A 12,974-nucleotide genomic window follows, 5' to 3' on the forward strand; every position below is an offset into this window, starting at 1 on the left:
CTTCCCTCTATTCCGTCAAGTGAAATAACTCCACAGTGATAACCCCGTAACCACCTAACAACAGTATAAAAGTCTCATTCATATCACCTTTCCTTCTTCTATCCACCAAACTCTGTAATCCACATTCCCTCAATCTGTATTCATAACTAACATTGTACAGTCATAATATCATCTTTGTTATCCACCTCTGAACCCTTTCTATAGTTAATTTTTCCTCTTCCACACTTAATAACAGTCCAAGTGTGGTCGGATCAGGGTTTATACAATGGAATAACAACTGTTTTATCTCTGCAGGTCAGCGTCCTTCTCAGTACTGCAACAATCCTCTGAGTCACCTTCACCACCTTTGCAATATGCTCACTGAATTTTGGATTTCTATCAATCATCAGTCTCCCTTGCTTCCCCTACCTCTTTCAGTACAGTTCCTAAAACAGAGTATGCAGCTTTCCATTGATGTATACCAAAACTTCAAATCTTTACATTTTGCTGCATTAAACTGATTTCCGCACTATTACTGATAACAACTGAGTATCCCATTGCAATCCATTGACAATGTCATTGATATAAAGGTTAAACAATACAGGTCCCAGTACCGAGCCCAGTGGGACCCCCACTTGTAACCTTCTGCTGCCTTGATAAAGCACCCCCATACACAACTTTTTAATACCTATCAGATAGCCAATTCCAAATCCAGTTCACTAACCTGACATTTAAACTAATGTGTTGCAACTTAAATATCAGCTTATGATGTCGCACCCTGTCAAATACCTTTGTAATAAAAAAAAATAACAATAAAAAAAAAAAAGAAGAAGCAGAATATGCCTTTCGCTCATCAACATCTTTTGTCACTTTATTATAAAAGGTAATATTATTACTAAAACAAGGGTGCCAATTAGCAAATCCATGCTGACTCTTAGAGATAACACTACCCTCATCTGTCCAACACTGCAAGTGATTCCTCATTAGTTTATCCAAGATATTAACTACTACTGATGAAACACAAACTGGCCTATAGTTTGACAATTCCACTCTGCTACCAACTTAGGGAGTTCTTTCGATATATGGCCAGTTAAAAAAAAAAGAATGATCATGGAAGGATGACATTGATTGGAGAAAATGGTATAAGAATAACTGATGCAGAAGATATAGTGGAGATACTTAAAGACCAGTTTAATAGGGTCTTTCATTCTTGTGAATGACATCATGGAGAGTTTGAAAGCAGTTAATGATGAGGAAGAAAGACTTACTGTAAGTGAGCAAGAGGTATATGGGGAACTGAGCAAACTTGATGTTAACACTCCCTCATTTCTCAAGCGAATACCCCACATGTGGCCAACCCAGCTATACTCTATTCTTGCATTTCTAGTTACTCCTGTGCCAACACAATGACTTGCCCAAGAAAACAACAGTCTTTCCAAATGATGGCATCCTTTTGTATTCAAATGTAATCAACCTTTTGCATACAGCTCGATTTTACTGTCAAATGTAATCTATGCATCCACATAATCTAGGCCTCTCTTCTTATACATTTGAAATAAGTTTATTCATTAACCTGGGAAATTTTTATTATTTTTTTTTGAACAATTGAGTATGGCTTGTTATCCAATGGAATTATTTCAGCCATAGTGCAATGCAAAGATTTTGCCTGTTTGTCATCTGCATCCTGTTTTTTTTAGTTTCTTTGTTAATGCCAACTAATGTTTGTTGCTTTGGTGGATTTACTTCAGATTCTGACTGCTTGCTTGTTCTCATATTGTAGTTTGATATTTCAGTTTCACTTTTAATTTTTTTTTATAAATTCATTACTATTTTCTTGCATTTTTATATGATTAATCAGAGATTAATTTTACATTTTGCAAATTTTAAATCTTCCCAAAAATAGTATACATGGCCAAAACACTTTTTTTTTTTTTTTTGATAATTTAAGACAAATTTTAGTACTTCATAATATAAACAACTTTTAGGATTACATAACATAAACTAAAATAAAAACACTAAAGAATTACCTATAACACATGCAACAAGCTTTTTCTGATTCCATGCACTTGTTATGATGCATGTAACAAGAATTTTCTGCTTTGGCCAGCCAAATACCAAATATCTGAAAAACATGCCAAGCTGGCTGAATACTAAATATTTGACACTATATATGAGCAATTACACCATTATCCACCTCAAGAGTACAGCATCCTCAAAATGCTTACCCATAGTTCCAGAGCTATTTGTTCTAATGACATAACTGTTGTCACAGAATTCAATTATCTTCACATCTTTTTTAGCCAATGACTAACCTCTGTAGAATATACAAAATAGTAGATGTTCCCCCCATCCCCTTACCTGACACAAAATTACAGCAAAACTATTCTGAATGCTGCTGTCCGAGGTGCATAAAGATAGCTAAAGTTGTAAAAGATAGCTAAAGTTGTAATAAATTTAGTTTAATCCTTTATCCAAGTGTAAGCAAACAAAGTTTGCACCTGAAGTATCTTCAGGACTAAGGCAACTCATGGTAAAGGTGGACCAAGCTCTCATCACTCCTTGTCTCAGTATTTCCCATAATGCAAAGCACCTCTTCTTGGGGACATGTATAATGCTATGCATTAAGGGAAGGGGCCACTACCCAGACTGGTTTCGACCTTTATTGAATGTTCAAATACAGGTCAAACTCCAAAAACTCAGCGCTGTTCCCCTCAGTAACAGGCTCACCCTGCCACTGAGAAGAACTCTCAGAACCGGTTGGCTCTACGCTGTGGCAGGCTCACCCCACCACCAAGCAGAGCTGCTCATTTCTCATCTGAGGGGTAACAGCAACAGCCGAGCCTCAGTTAAAACTTCATGGGCTACAACATTCATCACCCAAGCTTGCAACCGGTTTCGACCTTTATTGAGGTCTTGTCAGTGGGAGCCAGACCCAGAAGTGGTGATACTAAGGCAGGAACAATGGAGAAGTCATATTTACCTATACGAGTTGCCAAAAGAAGTACCACCTTAATATTAAATTACTCTGGATTTAGAGAAAGATGTTGGAAGTTTTTTCCCACTTGGTTAGACTGTAATAAATTTTGTTTAATCCTTTATCCAAGTGTGAGCAAACAAAAATTCTCTAAATCCAGAGTAATTTAATAATAAGGTGGTATACCTTTTGGCAACTCGTATAGGTAAATATGACTTCTCCATTGCTTCTGCCTTAGTATCACCACTTCTGGGTTTGGCTCCCACTGATGAGACCTCAATAAAGGTCGAAACCAGTCTGGGTAGTGGCCCTTCCCTTAATGCATAGCATTATACATGTCTGTAAGGAGATGTGCTTTGCATTATGGGAGATACTGAGACAAGGAGTGATGAGAGCTTGATCCACCTTTACCATGAGTTGCCTTAGCACTGAAGATACTTCAGGTGCAAACTTTGTTTGCTTACACCTGGATAAAGGATTGAACTAAATTTATTACAGTCTAACCAAGTGGGAAAAAACTTCCAATAGCTAAAGTTGCTTATAAATATAATTTCCATGCAACTTTTAAACCACATCCAACTAACTACCATCATCCATTTTTCACAAGTTTCATCAACTTACACATCCTGAAGTGTATAAATTTTGCTGAAACTGCAACTTAACTTACATGTTGTACAGATTGGTAGATCTATTAAAATTTGTCTTAAAGAACATAAAAGAGTACATTCATAATCATTGTTATCACAAGTCAGAATTGGCAGCTAGAACTTTGGATACTTTGTTACAGGCTAAACAGGCTAAACTATAATGTAAACCTCTATACAGCATAGAAGCTGCTATAAGTCAGAGAGACTATTTTTAGAATCAGCATTGGCTACAAGGCCCTCCCATCAATTTATTGTCATCTGCCTATCACTAGTACCTTCTTTATGGTACTAGTCATAGGACATCAGTTCATCATATGTTATGCTTTCATGCAGGCCTACACGTTTTACCACATAAGCTTCCGTAACTGATAATCCCGTGTAATAGGTTGGTTACTCCTTATTCCCGGTGGTATTCCATGTCTGTCGAAGCGTGTGTTCACAGGGCTGGTTTGCCTGCTTTGAGGGAGGAAAAACCCCAGGATAAACTGGAGAAAAAACCTTGCTGTCCACAACCAAGACCGGCTAACTTGGCTTTGGCTGAGCAAGATCCTTAAGCTCCTCATCACCGACAGGAATCGAACCTAGGCCACTCCTTCCCCAGGCATATTATATGGTTGTGAAGCGCATATCCACTAGGCTAGCCATGCAGACTTTAAATCAGTTACAGTGTGAATTATTTCTGCAGGTATAAGCTATGTTTGTAGTCTGAAAATGCTGATTTGAAATCCAACAAAATTTTAGCAACTTGATAAAAAAAATACATTATTTTGTTCCAGTGTTGTTATACAGTAAAAAGCTATTATTCAAATGATTAAAAATATTTCTCAACTATAACATTTGTGAAATCATTAATTCTAGAGCTTAATTTTTTGCACTTTTTACAACTAAACAATTTTCTCTGGAAACATTTTAAACTGATTCAATGAGGCTTGTTCCTTGGAGGACTTAAGGAGCATAGTTCTAATGACAATTAGAAAGAGATTACAAACAAGTTTTCAATGAATTGTAAAATTGGAGTGAATGATATATCATGCAAGATGATATGCTATAACTTTAGAAATAAATATAGTCGTTGTGCTTGATTTTAAAGTTGAAAAGTGCACTCCAACTTTATAAGCATTATTTATTTGAAGGTACTCAATTCATAGTAATGAGTGACAGAGAAAGAAAGAATAAAGCAGATAATGATAATTATTTAGTAAATCACTAATAATAAAATAGATAAAACTCATGCATACTATGAAAAATTATACGAAATATTTAAAAAACTTTCCTTACACAAAGGCAAAGGCAACAAGAGCACAGATCACTACTATGGCATCTAAGATATTCCAAAGATCTCGGCAGTAAGAACCAGGATGCAAAATGACACCCTGGTCAACAACCTAGCACAGAAATCCAAAAATAAAAACAATTACAATTATTTGGAATATTATAATATTACATTAAGCAATTTGTAGTTGTGCAAAAAATTATGTAGTCTTCTCAATTAGTATCAGGAATGGATTTAAATTTCAATGTCAGCTACATGCTTTTTATCACAAAAGCATAAAACACATGTTTATAGGTTTAGACAAGTTATGTCATGGACACTCGTCACTATCTAACATTAGCATACTAGCAAAAAAATGGTAAACGCGTTTGAAGATTTGAAAATTAAATAAAAATTATTTAATTTTTATTTAATATGGAACATATGATGTGTATTAAATTTGGTTTCAAAGTTGGTGCAACGGCAAGTAAAAAAGGCCATTTACTAAAGATAGTACATAGATTATAATAAATTTAGTTTAATCCTTTATCCAAGTGTGAGCAAACAAAGTTTGCGCCTGAAAGTATCTTCAGGACTGGGTTAAGGTGGTACAACACCATGGCAACTCGTTGCAAAGGTGGAGCAAGCTACCAACACTCCTATTTCGGTATCTCCTATAATGCAAAACACATCTCCTTGCAGATATGTCTAATGTTATGCATTAAGGGAAGGGCCACTACCCAGACTAGTTTCGACCTTTATTGAGGTCTCTTCAGTGGGAGCCAGGCCTAAGTGGAGATATCAGGCAGAAGTACCGGATGTAGTCCTTGTGTTCAGAAATTCTGATATTCGCCAAAACAGGCAGGACAGCGAATATCAGAATTTCTGAACACAAGGACTACATCCGGTTTCACAAGTACAGCCATTCTGGTCTTGTGGAGGACCATGCTCTGGATACATGCCACAGAAACGGTGGAAGAAAGCTACAGTAATACACCGTAGCAAATACAAATATGAAAGACTATTTATGGAATCAGCCTCAGCCCTAAGAAATTCTCTAAACCTCAACAAATTTGGTTGTATGCGACTGCCCCAAATTTGGGAGGCTTACATCAGCAGACCTGCAGCCCAACGGCCAAGAACACCTACTTAGCCCGCTAGAGGGCACCATCAGGAATTTTAGAGAACAATAGCTTCATCTCTTCATTCCCAGTTACTGTGTTTTGTTTGTAGTGGCTATGTGCATGTGCTTTTTTTGTAAGTTCCTTTAGAAGATGGCAATGTGACATTGCCGAAATATCGGAAAATATTTATTAAAGTATAATTTAATTTATATCCTTAACTACGTTGTTCAATTCCTTAAGTGTTTTAATAATGGAGATGAGGAGGTTGTGGAGAGGGTTCAAAGGAGAGTGACTAAGTTGTTGAGTGATGTAAAAAAAATGCTTCCTACATTAATAGATTGAGAGCTTGTGGATTGCAGATGTTGGTTGATAGGTGGAGAAGAGGGGATGTGATAGAAACATTTAAATTACTAAAAGGATTTTATAAGATTGATGCAGGGGAAATATTTCAGATGTGTGATAGTGATGGAAGAACAAGAGGTCATCCCTGGAAATTAAGGAAAAGTGTGGTTAACAAGGGTGTGAGAACTAGATTTTTTGCTTGGAGGGTGGTGAATGAGTGGAATACATTGTCTGACTCAGTTGCAAGTTCTTCGTCTGGAAATGAATTCAAGAAGAGGCATGGTAGATATTGTTTTGATAGATTGGGTCTCAAGCGATGAGTTTACTGACTCCATGGAGATACCTGTAATAATAATAATAATAATAAAGGTTGCTGCAAAAGAGGCTCACCTTAAAATGCAGCAAACTCACTCTTGCATATGACTCATTATGTTAAACTACATAAACAACAAAAAAATAAATAAAATAGCAAAGTTTTTTTCCTGAATAACATCATTTGTACTATATATATTAATTCTACTTATCACGTGTTAAAAGAAAATTATTTTACCCAGAAAATTAGACTATTATTAAGTGAATAAAACAATCATGTAACATAATCAAGAATGTAATTTTTTGTTAAGTACACTATACTTTGTAATGTAACCTAGTGATGAAACCTTTTACAACTATCCTCCATGAAAGGTTGTCTGTTGTATATTAGTATCAGTACCATGGATGATCTAAGGAGTTAGATCTAGCAACTCTGAAACCAAACATGGAAGTTTATCACAGCTTGAAAGAAAAGTAGTTTCATGTGATGAAATTCATGTATACTATTTGCCTAAGAAAGAACTAGACAGGATTAATATCTAGAATCTTCTGTTAGATTATGAAATATACATTGGAGATATCTATTATTAGAAATACAGTGGAACCTTGGTTGTCGAACACCTCTGTTCTCGAACAATTTGGTTCCCGAACATATTTTCCGAACAAAAAACACCCCAGTTTCCGAACAGAATTTCGGTTCTAGAAAAGGCAAACGGCAACCACGTGCTGAGCTGTAAGGCGGGAAAACATCAGTTATGCAGCAGCCATCATTCAGTGCAGACACTTGCTCGATTTTGCAGTGAGTTTTCTTGATTTTCTTTTTTTCATTTTTTTTTTCATAAATTATTATTAATTAAGCCACCATGGGGCCGCAGAAGAATAGTGATAGCAGCAAAGCGAAAAGAAAAGTTGTTAGAACCACGATAGAGATGAAAAAAGAAATCATATCCAAACATGAAAACGGCGTTCGTGTCTTGGATCTTGCTGTGCAGTTCGGTATGGTGAAATCGACGATCTGTACAATACTAAAAAATAAAGAGGCGATCAATTTTCGTCTATATTTTATCTATTTATTGTGTTTATTCTTTTTATGTAAAATTTTATGCATTTTCATTATGTTCGTATACGATCTTATGAATGAAGTACTGTTGTAAAGGTTTAAGTAAACCATCTGGGGTTCGGGAATGGATTAATCCATTTTACATTAATTCTTATAGGAAAATGGTTTCAGTTTTTGAACAATTCGGTTTCTGAACAGCCTTCGGGAACGAATTAAGTACAACAACCGAGGTTCCACTGTATTTATTAGTCAAAATAGTTCGGATGGCAATGGTTAGAAAGATGAGTTTCATTTCTGATCTAGGATGTGCAGAAACTTTATAAGGACTTTCTCTAAGTGCAGATCAGTTAACCACTCTTGTATGGTGTTAGCAGGGATTTTAATTCCAGAAACTCATTTTCTCCTTCAGCAATACAGCAAGAGAACATATACAACTGACATATACATTTGTGAGGTAGATTAGCATGATGCAGCCATTTTAGGTAGAGATTAGTGTGATCTGGAATGGTCTATTGTCATGAGTTGTGTGACTCCATGAAGATGCCATACAATTTATAAACAACAAATACTAGTGGAGGAGGTGGGCAATAGATGGCTTGCTGGTAGTAGTGTTGTAATTGGAGAATTATTATTATTCCAAGACCCCATGGAGTCAAAGACTCATCTAGGAGTTCCGTAGGAGACAGAGCGAGATGCAAGTAGGTGAGTAGAGTAGAATACCCTCTTTCAGAGAAGAACTCAAAATTAATTTGAACAGCCTAGAATCATCTGGATAGATAATGTTGGATCGTGAATGAGGCCTACCATTACTAGACAGACTTTCATTCAGGATCCAACAAGAACAGAGCCTAAATCAAAAGATACCTGTACTGCTGGTGCAAATTGTACTATAAATAAAAAGAAAGGGGGGGGGGTAAAGTCAGGGCCGGCGGAAGCAGGTATGCAGAGCATGCAGCGCATGCCGCTACGATGGGGACGCTGCCGCCAGGGAACGGTTCATAAGTTAATTTTTAAGAAACAAAATTTTGATCATAAAAACAAAATAATTTAGAATGATCAATATTAAAATAAATGAGGCCATACACTGAATAAAAATTTAAAAAAATGTATATTGCAGCCTCTTTGATCAGCTGGCTGCTTACAATTTTGCAGCTAGAGCAGGCTAAATGCTTGCCTGCAGAATGTTGTGTCTACTGCAGTCTATCTAAAGTGAAACAGTGAACAGTTTTTATGTGCAGAAACGAATTTTCATACAAAACATTTGTTGCTAGTTAACCAGTCATATGGTACACATCTCAGTAGGCTATTGACGGTAGCGCAGTGCGGACTATTATTTTGTCTCTGTGTCGTGTTGTGATATAATTTCTTGTGGGTATAAAATAGAAATGGAATCAAAAATTTTAAAAAAAGTTATCCGGTGCACAAAATCATAAGCGTCACGCTGCGAAAGAAGCAGATATTAAGAAACAAACTGGGGCTCTTAATAAATTTGTTAAAACATTAAAATATTCTGATGCAGATTGTAACCAACTCGATACATCAGAAATCAGAGTTGAAGAACCATGCACATCATCCAGTTTGCATGAAGATACTATTGCAACTATTGAACAAGATAATTGAACATGATTTAAGTGAAAAATAGTTAGGATTTAGTCAACTACAAGATTTAGTTGTAGTTGACCAAGACATTGTTAGTCTCTAACGAAACTAACGCATTGTTAGTCTCTGTGAATTTAGAAGATCCAGGTGAATGGGGAAATATTGAAGAAAAATTATGAGTTGTTTTAATTGAAATTGGGCCTGTTCAAAATAAAATATAATATATCCCAGAGATACATATGGTCATAAATTTGGCGACACGTATTATAATACGTGTCACCAAAAACATGGCAGCTCATGCCAAGAACATGGCTCATTTATTCCAAAACTTTAAATTCTGTTTTTTACTTTTGTTGCAAACTTGTCGCACCTACTGAATCAACTGAATCACCCACTGAGTCTTGTAGAAGGTTATAACGATTGGAGAAATGTAAGTACAACTTTACATAGACATGAGACTAATTTAACTCACATGAAAAATTTCTTAAAATGGATGGAACTTGATAAAAATTTAAAAAAACAAAACTACTATTGATTTCCAGACTCAAAGCATGTATGAAATGGAAAAGAAACATTGGACGAGCGTTTTAGAATGCTTGATTGAAATTATAAAATTCCTTGGTAGCCGAAATTTAGCTTTTCGCGGATCATCTGATAAATTATATGAAAGAAATAACGGCAATTTTTTAAAATTAGTTGAACTGTTTGGGAAGTTTGATCCCGTTATGGAAAATCATGTTGAAAGGGCCCTACAACGAAACAATAGAGTACACTATTTGAGTAAAGACAATCAAAATGAAATATTGGAAACTTTAAGTAATGCAATCAGGGATATAATTTTATTATCAATTCGAAAATCTAAATATTATTCCATAATTTTAGACTGCACACCTGATGCAAGTAAAACAGAACAAATGACCATTATTATTTGCTTTGTTTCCTGTGACAATGGAATTGTCAAGATCAAGGAAAACGTTTTAGGTTTTGCAGATATATCAGATTCCACAGGACGTGGTTTATGTGCAACAATAATGGAACAACTGGAAAAATGGAACATTCCCATTGAAGACATGCGAGGTCAAGGGTATGACAATGGGGGAAAATATGGGCTCCAAAATTTGCTTTTGAACAAAAATCCTCTAGCTTTTTACGTGTCATGTGCTGCTCATACTCTAAATTTAATCATTAATGATGCAGCCAAAGTGAATGCAGATACAATTAGTTTCTTTGCAATTATTCAAGAAATATACAATTCTTTTCATTCTCTTACAAATGTTGGGCAATCCTTTTAAAGTTCGTAAAAAAAATTAACATTGAAACAGCCATCAGAAACACGATGGGATAGTAAAATTAATGCAATCCACCCTTTACGATATCAGTTAGGAGAAATTTATGATGCACTTTTTGAAATTTTAAATAATGAAAATTTTAATAAAGAAAGTCAGCATGAAGAACAAACATTATGTGCTAAAATAAAGGACTACAAATTTATTTGCTCTCTTATAACTTGGTATAATTTATTTAACAGAATAAACCCTGTGAGTAAAATGCTTCAAGACGAAAATATGAACATTACACTTGCTTTAGAATCTATCGAAAACTTAAAAATATTCTTACAAGAGTATCGATCAGATACAAATTTTAAAGAAGTTTTAAAAAAGGCAAAATAACTGAGTGAAGAGGTGGATGGAGAACAAGAATTTAAAACTGATACGGAAGTTCGACAACAAAAGAAGACACGACAATTTGACTATGAGCATCATGATGAAATGCCACAATCGCCAGAAGATAAATTTAGAGTGAATGTGTTTCATACACTTATAGATGCTGCAATGTGTTCGTTAATAGAACGTTAATAGTTCGTTAATAGAACAACTAAAAGATATGATAATTTTAATTTCTTATATAGATTACTACAAATTAATAACGAAGATTTAAGTAAAATTTGTGACGCTTTAGGGATTCTCTTGAAGGACTACGACAATAAAAACGTAAATGCAATAGAACTATATGAAGAGTTATGTGCTTTCCAGGAAATTTTTCGGATGGATAATTTAAATATTCAAAAGCCCTTTCGATATTCTTAATTTTATTGTGTCCAATAATTTATCTTTCCCTAACTTTTCAATTGCTTTAAGAATACTATTAGCCTTAACTGTTAGTGTAGCGAGCGGTGAACGTTCCTTTTCCAAGTTGAAATTGATTAAAACCTACTTAAGAATAAGTATGTCACAAAAAAGGCTTGTTAGTTTGGCGTTAATAGCTATTGAAAATTATATGTGTGCAGAATTAGATGTTAAGACCATTATTTCTAATTTTGTGAATATGAAATCAAAAACCTTAAAATTTTAATTAAAAAAATTTCAAGTATATTTATGTAATTTAATTTATTTTCTGTTATTCTGTAAAGATATTATTTTTTGAATATTTATATTAAATGTTCCAATTATTTCTGAATTCTTTTCTTATTTTTTCATCTATCTTGAGTTTCTTTTAATTTCCTAAAAGATAGTTCCATTTATAAAAATTATTAAAAAATTTTACATGTTACTAAGAATTTAGTAACTTGTAAAATGCAAGAATTTTTTAAACTTTAGTTCAAATAAATTTTAACTTTAATTAAAATTCATTTTAATTTTGTTAGTGATTCGGGTCAGTGAGAAGGCTATAATCCCTGTATCATTATATTCAACGATTAAAGTGAAGTGGCTTTATCAAAATTTGCTTTAACTTTTGAGAATTTTTTGAATATACGGGTTTTTAACGATTATCCTTCCTAGTCAACACTCCCGGTTCGTTACATTTAGCGAACCAACGTGTGACTGTTCTGTCAAAATATATTTAAGAAATTTCAAATAATTTAAATTTTTATTATCGTAAAAGAACCACACACACCCGGATCGTTACAGGGGCACTTAGATAGAAATTGCATGCAGGCGTCAAAGACCCTAGCACCGGCTCTGGGTAAAGTGTATCATGTAAATATTAAATGAGTGCATATCTGTTTACCCAAAGAGGGAAAAACACTGTAGGTTATGTTGTATGTGATGTGTCAAGTAAAAGGGATATATGAATTTGTAGTGAGGCGACATATTTGACGACCAACCCAAGAATAGGCTGTGTGAAACAGTGCATACTTCAGTGGTGACTAAGGGCCCTGAGGTCATGATCTTGGCAAACTCATTAGTGATCCTTACAAGCAAAGTTCGCAAAAAGAGATAAATGTGGACAATTCTCTGGGAGGGACTCTCTCACTCGTTCAAGTGCAACGTCATCGAAATGACCGTGACTGAAAGCTGCAGTACAATAGGAGAGGGTGGTCGAAAAAAAAAAAAGAGGAGAGTGGAGGGAACGTGAAGAACAAAGGAGGGAAAAAAGAGGAATGTGATCGAAGCACGGAGGACAGGAAGCATTGGCCGTAGAACAAAGGGGTGCCAGTGCAGACGGTCGGATGAAGTCCGACGAAAACCTCTAAGTGCAGACCGACGACGAAGAAGCTCAGGACCAAGTGGAACCTCGACCGTGATGTCCTTCTACAAGGGTTCGTAAGTCCTGGAGATGCATGGCGAAAAATTCCCAGCAAAGTTCCAGTGCGCACTGATCCAAATGGGAGAGTTCTCCACGAAGTGAGTAAGGTCTAACCAGGGTTTGCACGTGACTCGCACGTGGTGATGAAGTGTGACTA

General features: G+C 35.2%; 1 protein-coding gene across 1 annotated transcript in view; it reads right to left on the reverse strand.

The window, feature by feature from the left end:
• The window catches only part of LOC150103937 (voltage-dependent calcium channel type A subunit alpha-1-like), a 1,762,795-nt gene that overhangs the window by 1,122,470 nt on the left and 627,351 nt on the right, over positions 1 to 12,974 (reverse strand). Inside the window, exon 21 of the mRNA XM_090397103.1 lies at positions 4,879 to 4,985. Within this exon, the coding sequence (XP_090253229.1) occupies positions 4,879 to 4,985 (107 nt within the window). The remainder of the gene's footprint in view (positions 1 to 4,878; positions 4,986 to 12,974) is intronic.

Source organism: Typopeltis vanoorti, chromosome 8 (genome assembly GCF_054136105.1).
Source record: "Typopeltis vanoorti isolate ZY-2024b chromosome 8, IOZ_Tvanoo_1.0, whole genome shotgun sequence".
Lineage (NCBI taxonomy): Eukaryota > Metazoa > Arthropoda > Arachnida > Uropygi > Thelyphonidae > Typopeltis > Typopeltis vanoorti.